Below are 14,772 nucleotides of genomic sequence, written 5' to 3'. Positions count from 1 at the left end.
TTATGATGTATTTTTAAATATATTTTATAGAGACATTAGAAAAATGAATAATGATTTTATAACTTTATCAAAATTAAGTCAAAACAGATGTTCATGATATACTACTATGCAGCATAGGGAAATACAGGCTTTGTTTTATAATAATGTAATAATTTACTAATAATGGAGTATAATCTATTAAAATATTGAATTACTATGTTGTACACCTAAAACTAATATAATATTGTAAATGAACTATACTTCAATTTTTAAAAAAGCAGTTATTTATGAAGTCTTTGAAGTGAGCCATTTCCACATTAAACATTTGATTGTGGATAGGTGAGGAGACTGTTTTGGCCAAAATATATTAAAACAATTACCATTTATAGAAATAATATATATTTAACGTTTTTATTGAATTAAATAATTTTTTATATTCCGAATTTTATTTTTTATGACAAATATTTACTTTTCTGACAACATATTACGTTTTAAATGTTTAATTATATAAATCAGATTAGGACTTAACATAATTAGCCGTGGCCGACCTTTTACCTTTTTAGACCTGTTTAACTCTGAAGAGGGAGGGTTTTCCTCTACTTTTTCAACATTCAACTGGCTGCTCCACATAGTACATATATGTCCAAAGGAGGAAGACATATTACCACTCATAAATTAGGATTATTATTTCAATATTCTCTGATAAATTCAGCTTCTTAAGTAACCTCACATTTCCATTCAATTAATCTCATCATCAAATGGATCTTTTAACTGTATGTTTATGTTATTTAGAAATAATTACTACACTCTTTACACTTACTAAGTTTTATTTTTAATAAAGATACCATAAGTTGAACTTGATTACTTTCATAAATATACCATAGTAGAAATGCCTAACAATATCCAATAATTTATGAAGATAATCATGAACATAGCAATTACTAAGTTATAAATTAAACTCTAACAGTGTCAAGCTTTCTAAAATACTTATTAGCAGTCATATTTATACTATACAAATACTGTACAAAGTTCTTGTCTTCATAATTCGCTCCTTATCATTATAACCATAAATCTTAAGAGGAAGGAAGCCTTCATCAGAATCACGGAGTACAGAAGTAATTTCTCAAAGCAAATCTTGGATAATTTAGAAGAAACTTTCTAGGAAAAAGTTAGGAGCAATTAGGGGCTCTTACAGAAACTGGGCTTTCTGCTTTCTTCATGTTATGATCTCAAAATTTCCTATCAGATACAGACATAGTGTTCCAGTTGTTGGCCATTCTGTTCTCTGGTGGAAAGAAGAGTGGGTTTATTTTGCTTTCTTGAGCAAGCAATCTCACCCTCTACCATAATATTAAGGAGCAATAATGTTATCTTTTAATTTCCTAGTCCAGCTCATTTTTACTGAATTTTTCATTACTTGACCCTTCATTACTATTGCTACTTCATAGTGTGGCCTCTGTCATATGACTTCCCAACTTTGACATAAGCAGTAGTGAAAGAGTTTGCGTCCAATTTCACGTGGTCTGGAATCTTTTCATCTTGGCCACAGGCATTGTACTTTGCTTTATAATAAATTATAACTGTCCCTTCAATTGCAACTGCACTGTCACTATTTTCCTTATATCAGCTATTGTAAAAGATACTATTTTACTATAAATAGTGAAACCAGCTTTTATAACAAGGACATCAAAATGTTTATTATAATAATTAGTAAACAAAATTTTGTTTCACAGCCTTGTTTCAGTAAGTATTAAACTACTCTACTAAAATGGAAATCTGAACCTAGATTTTTTTTAAGTAAAAGATGGGATATTGAGCCAGTGTGAGAGAAAAAATGCTTTTCTCTTTTTATTATTATCTAAAATAATCAGGTTTTTAAGTGTATAATATTTGGCATAAATTAAAGATCCACATGTCTGATAGCTATGAATAGAAAAGTTGAACTTTCCTGAAGAATTTGTAAAACCAACTTGAGAAAAAATGTATCTGTTCGAAATATGAGCTTTGTAATGCTGCCAGGGTCAGAAAAACCCAGAGTAATCATGTAAATAATTGAAAATTTCCATGGCCTGCCATGCTTTCTCCATGGCTTCAGAAATTGCAGTATATGAGGAGGGAGTGTTCTTGGTTGGCCCCGTTCCTTCCCTTTCGGTTTACTCCCTTTATCCCCATGTAAACATTCCCATCCCTCCTTATAATAATGGATAATTATTTCTTGGGAATCATCAAAGATTATGAGCTATTTTATTAGGAACTTTTAACATTCATCTTGTTTTCTTGTGATGTAAAATAAATGCATCAAATCTCTTTCAAATTTATCTTTAAAGATCAACATTTCCCTCTCTTTATTAATAACGTTTTAAGCTTTAAGAAATGATGTCTTTTGAGGAAAGTACTTTCAGCATTACTAACTGAAGCAAAGCCCTGGTTCAAAATGGCAACCTGGCATTTTGTGTTTGTCCACGTGAGTCACACTAGATTTTGAAGAAGTCAATTTCTTTTCATTAGAAATGGTTTGCTATTAAAGAACATATAATTATGTCTCTTGTTCAGTTTATCTCAATGAAATGAACTTGAATATAAATTAAAGAGATAAATGATTTATTTTAAAAACAGAAAAAACTAACAACGGAAGGGGGGCTCAGCTTTTTTAAGCCCCTTAAGAGTAGGGGCCTCTTTGTATATGTAAATATTTTTCTTCTCAGCTGCATAGCATGATGGCAGGAACGTAATAGGTGCTTAGTAAATATTTGTGGAATGAAAGCCATTGCCTACCAACATTCAGTGATATGTGCCACTTCAATCCCATTGAACTCCTGTAAAAGAAAAAATCACTGTCTCATTGACAATTACTAATCTGTGTTTTGTAATATTTGTATGCCTGCAAATTTCTTAAGTGATAGTTTAACTGGGTTTAGAATTCTAGGTTGACGGTTTTTTTCTCCCAGCATGTTGAAGATACTCTCATTATCTTCTCTTGGTGGTGGTGATGGTAGTAGTGGTAATGAGAAGTCTGCCTTTAATTTGATTATTATTTCTTTGTGGGATAGCTTATTTTTCTCTGGTAGTTTTTAAGATATTCTCTTTATCTGTGATATAACAAGGTACAGATTTATTTTCATTTTTCACACTAGAGATTCTCTCTCCTATTTTAGTTTGAGGATTCATGCCTTCTTCAATTCTCTGCCATTACTTCTTTGACATTATCTCTTCCATTTTCTGTTATCTCTTTCTAATATTTTAGAAATTTTGGTATGTTTTCTGCCATGTCTTCTGTCTCTCAATTTTTCTTTCTAACCTTTCTTTCTTGTCTGTCTTCCTTTCTTCCATTCTTTCTTCCTTTCTTTCCTTTCTTTCTTTCCTTTCTTTCTTCTTCCTTCCTTTCCTCCTTCCTTTCTTCCTTTCCTCCTTCCTTTCTTCCTTTCTTTCCTCCTTTCTTCCTTTCTTCCCTCCTTCCCTCCTTTCCTTCTTTCTTTCTTTCTTTCTCTCTCTCTCTCTCTCTCTCTCTCTCCCTCCCTCCCTCCCTCCCTCTCTCTCCCCAGCATTCTGAGTAACTTTACTCTACCAATTTATCAACTATCATTGTAAGGCTGTGTAGCCTGCTGCTTAACTCATATTTTATGTTTGTTTCTATGTCTATTTTTTTTCAAAGCTATATTTCTTTTCTAGAATTTGTATTTGGTTCTTTCTCAGATCTGGTATTTTACAATACCCAGTTCTTCCTTTATCTTTCTGGACATGCGAATGATTTAAAGTCTCTTTCAGATTGCTTTGTTATCTATAATTCCTCAGATACGGATTCTCACATTTGTTGTATCTGTCCACTTTCATGGCAGTGGGCTTTGTGTGTTCTTTATAATTCTTACCTGAACTCTTTTTCCCCCCTGCATTGGAATCACAAGCATTCTCTAGATTTAAAAAGTGTTCCTATGTTATATTTTTGTATTCACCCCTCATTGAGATCTATGGTTTTCACTGGTTCTGGGCCAGTTTTTTATGTTGGTTTTTAGCTTAAATTTTTCCATATGATGCAAGTGCTACAAAATCAGATTCCACAAATGGCAGAGGCTGGGCATTCCATGTTTTCACCAGTGATTCTATCTAGAGTAACAAGGGAGCCTGTGTCTATCCTGTGCCCCCAGTTTGGGCTTTCCTAGCTTTAATTTGAAAACTGGATATCCATTTAATTCCTGCTGTGTTTTTATTTTGTTTGTTTGTTTTTTAATTCAGAGAGTTAAATCATTTCCATTTTCCCTCTACACATGGAATCCTGCAGACTAGAATTTAGGACCCTATCCCTGGGGTTGCTGAGCTTCAGCTCCCACCTACCACTATGTTACTTGGTTTTGGCATCTAGAGATTTTCCTTTCTTACTTTTGAGCTCAAATATAATTTTGTTGTTGTTGTTTTCAAATTGCATCCAATATTTCTGTTTTTTGAATAAGATGGAGACTTTCCACATACTCACCTTACCATTTTGTCGGGGAAAATGGAACCATACAGTTTAAAATTATTTTTTTCTTGACTCACTATTTTTAACAATTTGTGTTATGCAAGACACCCTTAGTCTGTAAAATAAATATGATTCTATCTGTAATTTCAACCACCTCTAGTTAACATCTTAACAATCACTAAGTAATTCTTGCAACCCACTGGAGATTGCAGTAGGGTTTACAAAACTAGTGTATTGCATTATTATATAAAGGTTGTTATTTCTTAAAAGTTTGACTGCTTATATAAGATTAAATAACTGAAAGTCTGCTTAATAATATTGAGAGAAATTACTGAATTAAAAATTTTAAATATCCCATTTTTATGCCATTATTTATATAATCATTAATTTTTATCCTTGTTTAGGAGAGTGGATGCCAGCATGTGTATCAGTATACCCATAGTCTTGACAGTAGAAACATCATACTACCATTACTTTTATTGTATCTTTAAGAAAGGTATATCTTTAGCATATATCTTAAACAATGAAAAGAGAAACATCGCATTACTGCTACAAGTAATATCTTTTTAAAGATCTAACAAGATCTGACAGTGATATTACTTGGAGAATATGATATACTAGATTGTAAAGAATACTGGGAAAAAGTAAGACAGTCTCCTTATTTGACCAAAAATGACTGTTTTTTCAGAGTTTTTGCTTTCATCCTTTTTTCAGACATATAAGGAAAAAATGAAGGGAGATACATCGACACATACAAAGGAATGCCAACAACCAAGTGAAGGCAGCATTTCCTTTCCCCTTTACATTTCACACCCTGTAAGCCAGAAGAAGAAAAATGTCTACCGAACAGGCCAGACCACCTTCATAATTGGAGAAACACCAAAAGGGATCCGCAGGTATGTCATCTATAACAACATTGGACTTTATGAATGATTCTCAAAAGAAATATAACTACCTAGTAAAATACACAAATTATTTGAATTTTAACTATACCTGGCATCTGAATATTTCAGAGAAATATGAATTTGTACACTTTAAAAAATAAATCCCGGAATTCCCTGGTGGTCCAGTGGTTAGAGTGCTTTCACTGTGGTGGCCTGGGTTCAGTCCCTGGTCGGGGAACTAAGATCCCACAAGCCATGCAGCACGGCCAAAAAAAGAAAAAAAATCCCAAATGTTTTAGTGTTTTAAGAAGGCTAATCCCCAAATTGATTTTAAAAAATGAAATTATTTTATATAAATGAAATACTTAAGTGCATTATATTCATTCACTCATTGAGTATTTATTGAGCATCTAATATGCACTCAGGCATTGTGCTAGGTGCTAAATATACAGTGTAAAAAAAGAGACATAGAGCTTACAGTACAGTGGGATGGGGGTTGGCATCAAACCATAAAATTTTCAAAAGTAAAAAAACTTATAAATAAATAATTATAAAATGGTGTGTTATAGGAAGAAAGTAGACAGGCCTCCTTTATAGAGAATAATGGGATTGGGAGGGATATAACCCCCTTTCTACTAGGTAGTCAGGGAAGACCTCTCTATACGAGTGACATTTAAGTTAAGACCTGAAGGATAATGAAGCAAAGAACCAAAGTAACTTTGTGAAGAGGGAGGAGGTTTTGAGAGAAGACTGGTATACTTAGTGCATAATAAATCAAGCAGAGAATGGCATGAGATGAAGGCAGAGACATAGATGGGGCTGGAGCATGCCAAGCCTTGTAGATTATAGAAAAGAATTTGGATTTTGTTCCAACTGCAGTAGAAAGCTGTTGAAGCATGACATGATCTGATGTATGTTTCTAAAAGATTTTTCCAGCTTCTGCATGGAAGAGGGCAGAGTGGACTAGGGGAAACCATAAGGAACTAGGTGATGGTAGTTTGCAATAGAGTAGTTGCCATGGAGACAGAGCCGAATGGATAAATTCAGTTTGATGTTGAACTGGTTTTTGGGAAGGGGTGAAGACAGGATTACTCCCAATATTCTGCCTTAAGCAGCAGACTGGATTCACTGAATGGGGAAAACTGGGAGAGACACACGTTTGGAGTAAAAAAAAAAATCAAGAGTTCTCTTTTGCTCATATTAAATTTGAGGATATAGGGAAATGTCACATGGGCAGTGGATATGCCACTCTGAGATTCGGAGACTGGAGGTCTAAATTTGGAAATTATCAGCATAGAGATTATAAATAGATTACAGATAGTTTTTATAGCCATAGACTGTGTGAACAGCTTAGGAACAGAACACAGAGAGGAGAGGAGAAGCCCCAGTACTGAGCCTGGAGAGTGACTGTGGCCTACTGGGTAGGAGGCCCAGTGCAAGGTCCTAAAGTCCAAGACAAGTGAGAGTTTCGAAAAGGAGGGAACACTTAACTTTATTGACTGCTGCTGAGAACCAGAATCAGAAGAAGTGGGAAAGCCCCTGGAGCTGAAGAACTCTTTGGTCACCTTTCCATGAGCAGTAGAAGTAGGCAGATGCCAGGGTGAGGTGGGCAAGCAGTGAAAGGGCAAGCCCCTGGGACTGCTCCTTAAGTTTGGATGTGGAAACTAGCAGTAGCTGGAGAGCATTGTGGGATGAAGTGTAGTTTGTTTTTAAGTTGGGAAGATAATAGAACCTGTTTGTGTGTTGAGGAAAAAGACTAATAGGAAAAAAAGAGATCATGCCAGAGAGGTAATAACAGAAAAAGTGAAGTCCTGGAGGCAGGAGAGGGTGGGATCCAGACCACAGGCAAAGGTCTAGCCTTTGAGAAGTATTAAGAGAAAGGGATAAAGAAGGGCACAGATACAGTGATATTTCCTCAATTAATTGAGAATTAAAGTCATCAGTACAGAGGGAAAGAGATTTGGGGAGAGAGAAATTATGAAAGAAGTCATTAGTGGAAGTCATAAAGTGGGAAAGCAAGCTTAGTGGGGCTAGACTTCCTGGGTGATGTTAAGTTCCTATTTGAGAATAATTCCAGTAAAACCATCTGTGCAGTTGTGCAGACTGCATTCAACAAGCTTCAGTTGTTCAGTTGCAGACACAGAATAGGGAAACAGCTGAGTTTTACCAGGAGAAGGAGAGAAAAGCAAAGAAGCTAAAGGATGTTTGCAAAGAAGCAATTATAAAATTGAACATAAGCTGGAAAAGGGGAGGCTGATGTTAGTGAGAAAGCAAGGGTATATTCCAGCATTGTTGTCCTTGGGATAATTGAGCAGTTGAACTGGAGCATGATATGATTGAATTCAGGGATTTGGAGGATGTGCAGTTAATGGTAATGACATTAGTGGTATATGACTTTGGGAATAGGGACCTAACATGGAATCAAGTCTGTGGAGGTGAGGTCAAGAAACTGGTGGGCCAGGAGTTGGGTGGGACATCCACATGGATACTGACGTTATCAAGAATGACGGCAGGAGATGGGAAAGGAAGCAACATTAATCCAGGATCTTGAGTGTTCAGTCACTATCAGGAAGCAAACTAGACAGTCAGTTAACAAGGTGGGGTGGGGGCGAGAATGGTTAAGCTGGATAGCATAAACCTTAAAGAGGGGAAGGAGTTTTTAAGAAAAAATGATCTGGAAGCAGCAATGGGAAGCATGAACTCTGAGGTTTAAGGATATGAGGTATAAGATCTTGACTTGTGAGGGCTGCAGTGGGGAGGCAGTATCAGGAGGAGACAGAGGGCCCCTTGGGCAGAAGACACAGGAGAGTTAGTAGATCATAGCCTGGTTCCAGGGGCACCGAGGAATGGTCTGGAAGGATGGGGGATTGGATTAGATCAGGGATGTAGAGACTAGCAGGGGCATGAGAAGCCAGTGGTTATGTGTAACTGAGAAGTAGTGACTGAGGTAAGCAGGGAGAGGAGGCGCGGTCCAGTTGGTCCTGATGACTTCTACGTACAATAGGAAAATGGTGGTTGCTCTGCATGTTCCAGATGCTTCCCTCAGGTTTTGGCAACTCCCAGGCAACCTGTCCCTTAGCTCCTGGGGTGCTGGTGTGGCAGATTGGAGCACGCCTCTCAGCTGCCCACCGTTGCCCACAAAGGTGAACACCCCACACTGCTATAGCAACACAACTCCTCACAAACAGATTTACAACAATGATTTTGGATAAATTGCAGGTAATTTTCTTTGGGCAATTATTTTTGCTAGGAGACCAACCATATACATTTCACCAGTCTTTAAGCACAAGTGTCTTATCTAACCCTTTAGCACTGTATATAAAAATAAAAGTATTAACAGTGATTAGTTTTTGCCTCTTTTTTTATTCTCTACTTATCCTAGGGATAAATGCCTCATGCTAAATAAAAAGGTGAAGGGTGTCTAATATTAGAATGCCAACATCTGAACTAGGGATCGGTGTCCAAACTGCTAGCACCTCTTTCCTGCTAACCATCCTACTTGATGTGAATCAAGAATCTGTACTATGCTGTAGCCCCATGGATTATCTGAATGAAGTTTCAATCCTACCTTCACTTCAGAAAGCTTAGGCAAAAAGAACATGGTTTTAGCTGTGTTCCATCCCTTCTCCTTCAGTTCCTCGAGAAAAAAGGAGAAAAATTGAATTTTTTCCGTGATACATAAATACTCTTGATACACTTGCTGAAAGACTGAAAGATACCTAACTTTGATTTCCTTTGCCCCACCACTGCCCCTTTCTCTAAATGGATTATGAGTGTCTACAAAATTTTCTTCACAAACTGGTGGCTAGCTTATATCCCCTGGTTGTACCTTGCAATTCGTTGAGTGTTTAGAAAGACCAAGAATTACAAAAGCAAGTTTAGAAGGCAAAAATAAAATGAATTGTAATCATAGCTCATCCTGTAAAGGGCAACCACACAGCCCAGTTTACTTGCATACTACTCGGGTAGAATAAGGTCTGACGCACCTCTCCTCCCAGAGGTGACAGATTTGCAGGGTCATGGGTGAGGTCAGCACAGCAAAGGTGAAAGTACTTTGGCAACTGCTGAAACACTACCAAGTCTTGGATGAATAAAAGACATCAGCCTGTAACCCTGCCAATAACTTAATCTTCACAGCACAAATATTTATGAGAAAGGCCATGAAAATGATTCAGAGATGATTAATAAACAAAATAATGACACTTCATTACTTCATGTGAAGTTAAAACTGGAACCTTTTAAGAACATACTTGTTGTTTTCCAACAAAGAACATTGGCCATATCCAGGACAGAAATTTGGAAACTTGTTTTTGTGTTATTAACTATTCTGTTGGCAATGAGAGTGGCTGTTGATCAGGCATAGATAGTACCTGGATTTGGAACAAGTAACAGGACCAGTGTGGTGAGGACTAGAAGCCAGCGTACTCATCTGAAGCCACAAAAGAAAGTCATGAATTTGCAGCATGGATTGCCACTAAAATCAAAGGAAACACAAACTTTATATAACCTGGTCTGAGTGGCAAAAATAATAGTGGCTTTAAATAAAGCTCCTGGTTACATACATTTAAAAAAATCATTTTTTATCTTCAGGATTCTCTGTTGTATACAGGATAAAATTCAAACTTCTGAAATTGGCATACGGATCCCCTTATGATTTTCAGCCTTTTTCTTGGCTGATTCTCCTGCCCCTATGTGCACCAAGTCTTCTTGGAACTGGGCCCATGCACGTTCCCTCTCTCCCTAGAAGGCTTCCTGGCTCATCTTTACCTGACTGGCTTGTGGTGACAGCAGAGAAGCCTTCCCTGCCACCTTGCCCACTACCAATCACTGGCTTAGGTACCCCTTCTGTGGATGCCAACAGGGTGCTGTATTTACCTCCATCACGGGGTTTATTATTCCCTTCTGGTTTGATTTTCATGTATCTGTCTCCCCCAACTAGGCAATAAACCCCTTGAAGACAGGGAACTGGGGTTTGTTCACTGTTGTATAGTTTCTTTTACAGTGCCTAGCAAATAAGAGGGCTCTATAAATATTTGTTGAGTGGATAAATGAATGTTGTAAGGAAATATTATATAAAAATAGATATAATTCTACAATTCGGGGACTTTTAATCATACGCTGCAGCACTATGGCTTTTGTTTAAAAGAACATTTATAAGCATTGGGCTCTCCTGACTCATGGCCTAAACTCAGCATCAGCAAACCAATACCCTCTTAGCCCGTCTTAGTCTGCTCGGGCTGCTATAACAGAATACCACAGACTGCGGCTTAAAAGACAGAAATTTACTTCTCACAGTACTGGAGCCTGGGAAGTCCAAGATCAGGGTGCCAGGTGATTTGGTTCCTGGTGAGAGCTCTCTCCCTGGCGTGCAGATGGCCACCTTCTCACTGTGTCCTTTCATGGCAGAAAGAGAGCTCTCTGGTGACTTTTTTTGACCTCTTTTAACCTTAATTACCTCCTGAGGGCCCCATCTCCAAATACAGTCACACTGGGGTTTAGGGCTTCAACTTATGAATTTTGGGGGAGGCTACAGTTCAGTCCATAGAACCCTCACCTAGGGAAAGGAGCAGAGTCTAGTGCCCAGGGTTCCTAGACAACTTTTCCACTTCCATCTTAGCAGGGTTTCAGAAGGCTCGTTTCCTCACACATGCATATAACAGCTTTTATTAATATCTTATACTAAGACTGAAACGCATTTCTTCAAATAGCATCTGACTATAGTTTAGCTATCTATACTGAAGTCAGATCAATACTGAAAAAGAATCTAGGTTTATCAGTTTAGAACTTTCCTTTAGGCTCATCAAAAAGTTGTGTGAAATTTCTATATTGTATCGATATTTGTGGAAGGAGAAAAGAGGAGATAGATGAAAAAAATTCCTGTCTTAATTTTTCAGCATTTTCTCTTTTCTATTTAAGACCCTTCTTTGACAGTTTTATTTCATGGATCTTGAGTGCAATATAGATTTCCAAATACAGATTATATAAATTATGATTCTCATGTAAGTCTTAAATTGGCTGACTGGAGTAGCAGCATGCTGGGATCACACAATTCCCAGGAAATACCTGATAGTATAAGTCAGAATAACTTAAAAAGCTGGTAATTTCATGAGCTAGAATATTTTTTTCAGTAGTGTAAGGAAAGAGATCACATTCTCCTAAGTGCAAAATGCATGGTCATTATGGAATTAAGCTAATACATGCTAAAGGAATACGCTTACATTGCTTTGTTGCTACATAGCATAACACTGAAGACAAGCTCTTTAAAAATAAAATGTAATAAAAATAACCACTGGTTTTGTTCATTAAATCTTCAGAAAACAATTTGAAGAAATGGCTTCTTATTTTAAGTTGTCTTCTGTAAAGGAATTTGCTAAACACATAACTAATGCCACATCAGAAGAACGACAGAAAATGCTAAGAGACTTTTATGCTTCTCAGTATCCAGAGGTAAAAGAATTTTTTGTGGATTCCCCCTCAGAATTCATTAAATCTGCCTATGAGGAAGGAGAGAGAGTCAGAAATCTGTCTGAAAAAAGAGAGTCTCTTATAAAAGAAAGGGTGTCAGATTCTGTAACTTTGTCATTTAAAAATTGTACCAAAAGTTTTTCTCAAATTTGCAGCCCAAAAATATATAAAGAAAAATCAATTAAGTTTCGAAATCACAGTTTCTATAGAGAAGAGTTGCTTTCTAATGATGTGGAAACTAAGAAATTACCTGTAAGCTCTACCCAAAAGACGAACAATGGGAAAAACAGCCAAGCATCCAAAGATACTGTAGCATCCTGTTTCCTGAACAGTAAGTCTGGAGCGTATGAGTTGGAAAAGTTGGAAAATACCATGAAAAACCGACAGGATCTCACAGGATTGGGTGTTTCAAGAAATGGACCCTTTTTCAAAGTGGAAAACAAAAAGATAGAAAATCCAGTGTTAGAAAACACTTCTGTGGTAAGCTTACTTGGTGACACCTCTATTCTTGATGACCTCTTTAAAAGTCACGGGAACAGTCCCACACAACTGCCAAAGAAAGTTCTTTCAGGGCCCATGGAGAAAGCAAAACAGAGACCAAAAGATTTCTGGGACATCTTGAATGAACAGAATGACGAGAGTCTTAGTAAACTCACCGACTTGGCAGTAATAGAGACTCTGTGTGGAAAAGTGCCTTCTGCTGCATCCTCCAAAAGGAAAGAGGATCTTGAAGCTCCTCTTTGGAAATCAAATGAGAAATTTTTGTGGAAACAATTTAACTCCAGTGATACAGATGAAAGCACAACTAATACACAAGAGTAATACATAAACACACAAATAAATTACTGCAACCAATGAACTTCTGCCATCAATGTTTACAACACTGTATTCCACACTGATTATGTTACACAGTTGTCAACATATGTTTTTTTTTTTTTTTTTTTGTGGTATGCGGGCCTCTCACTGTTGTGGCCTCTCCCGTTGCGGAGCACAGGCTCCGGATGCGCAGGCTCAGCAGCCATGGCTCACGGGCCCAGCCGCTCCGCGGCATATGGGATCCTCCCAGACCGGGGCACGAACCCGTATCCCCTGCATCGGCAGGCGGACTCTCAACCACTGCGCCACCAGGGAGGCCCCCATATGTTTTTAATAAACTCTTGCTCTAAGGTTTTCTTTTTAAGTCTAAAATGTTATCATGTATTGGTTTTCCTTGATAGCTGATTTGATCTTTTAAAAAAATACGTATTATAGTATAAACCTCTTTTATGAAATGGAAAATATTCTGGATTTGTTATCAGGAGACCTGGGGTATCTCTCTTATTGTATAATTATATGACCTTAGATAAGTCATTTAGGCTGGTGTGCAGCCATTTCCTAATATGAAAGATGAAGGGCTTGAACTTGATCCACGAGTGTCCTTCCAGTTTAAAAAAGCTTTGTTTCACTCTCCTAGATTCCTTAAGTCATAGGCCAAATTATGGTCACCCCCCAAATCAAATGTATACTAATGAGTTTCTTTCTTACTACCATTTGGAAAATTATTAACTGTTTTATTTTCCCTCAGTATCATGTACTACTATTAAGAAGTTATTTATACAAAAGTAATAACTAGTACTGAATACATGATGTATATTAAAATAGTAAGCTTATAAACTGCTCAAAATCAAAGGGTTAAGTTGTATAACTTTATGATATATGATACTGAAGTAATACAGTTATTATCATTAGCCACAGAACACCAATGCGTCAACTTTTTGTACAACTATATAAAGCTTTGTATAGTACTTTTGCACTTTTTTAAGTATGAGTAAATGAGTAAGCATTTGATTTTATTTAAAACTCTTATATTTTGTTGAACTTAACTTATATAGTTTATAACCAATGGTATGTGCTTGTTGGATTCACTTATTTGGAAGCATTCACTCAGCCCCTATGGGTGCTGTGCTAGGAGCTCGAGATGTACAGGTGAGGCACTGCTACCAGTAAAACAAAGGAAACCATGTGTATAAAGAGTCGGGTCTGTAAAGCCCCTGGCATCATGCCTGGCACATGGTAGCAGGACCTGAGGCTTCTACTGACCCACAGGCAGATACACTGTGGCAACTTTCCCTCAGTTGAACTGGCAGGGCTATGATGGGAGGAAATGTCCAGAAAATAGCAGTGAACCAGGAAATTATGGTGCTCAGAGATCACTGTGAATTGTTACTGTATTGAGGGGAGGGGGCCTTTGGAGTACCCAGCCATCGCAGTGTGGAGCCATTGCTCAGAAATGGGGAAAAAAAGAAAGAAAATCTTTTCTTAAGGGACTGAATGGCCAAGTATGTTTTTCTCTAGGGCAGTGTTGAGAGCTGTGAAATATATATTATTTCATGACCCAGTACATGTGTTAATAAATATATATGAATGAAATAAAATGTTTATGAAATAATATTTACCCTTAAGGCATGCAACATATTTTGGTATTTTCTCTTCTATTGCACTTTTGGCTCTTGTGTATGTATGTTTTTTAATGCTTTCATAACCCACTAAGTTGATTTCATGACCCACTAATGACTGGGAACCACAGTTCAAAATTTTTCTGTTTTAGGTTATATAGACTTAGTCTTTTTTTTTTTTTTTTTTGCTGCTCTCAGCTGAATTGTGTCCAGACTTATTAGATGCTACATTTCACCACCAGGATCTTGCTACAAAATGAATGTGCTGTGCAGTGTGTGATAGACTTGACATATAAATGTTGTTAGACTGCTGTGGGGTCAGCTGTACGAGGAGCTCAGAAAGAAAGTAGATACATCTTCATCTCAGTTTATATATCAGACAGTAGGGTTCAGTCATTTTAATCAAAGTATATCTTTCATAAAATAAAGTACCTTTTAATTTTCTTACATACACATGACCTTAGAAACATAAAATGATGTTCATACAAATATTAGCTCTCTACTCTTCAAATGTAATTAAATGCTATTTAATTTTAGATTTTTATCAGTGCTGGTC

The 14,772-nt window shown here is 36.9% G+C and overlaps 1 protein-coding gene across 1 annotated transcript in view; it reads left to right on the top strand.

Annotated features, from left to right (window-relative positions):
* The window catches only part of ERCC6L2 (ERCC excision repair 6 like 2), a gene marked incomplete at both ends in the record, with an annotated part of 144,296 nt that extends 131,693 nt beyond the window's left edge, over positions 1-12,603 (top strand). Inside the window, 2 exons of the mRNA XM_079706837.1 lie at positions 5,147-5,328; positions 11,631-12,603. Of these exons, the coding sequence (XP_079562963.1) occupies positions 5,147-5,328; positions 11,631-12,603 (1,155 nt within the window). The remainder of the gene's footprint in view (positions 1-5,146; positions 5,329-11,630) is intronic.
* Positions 12,604-14,772: the final 2,169 nt, after the last annotated feature.

Source organism: Hyperoodon ampullatus, assembly GCF_949752795.1.
Source record: "Hyperoodon ampullatus genome assembly, chromosome: 6".
Classification (NCBI taxonomy): domain Eukaryota; kingdom Metazoa; phylum Chordata; class Mammalia; order Artiodactyla; family Ziphiidae; genus Hyperoodon; species Hyperoodon ampullatus.
The sequence above is the reverse complement of the archived record's forward strand: the minus strand, read 5'-3'. Positions and strand labels throughout refer to the sequence as shown.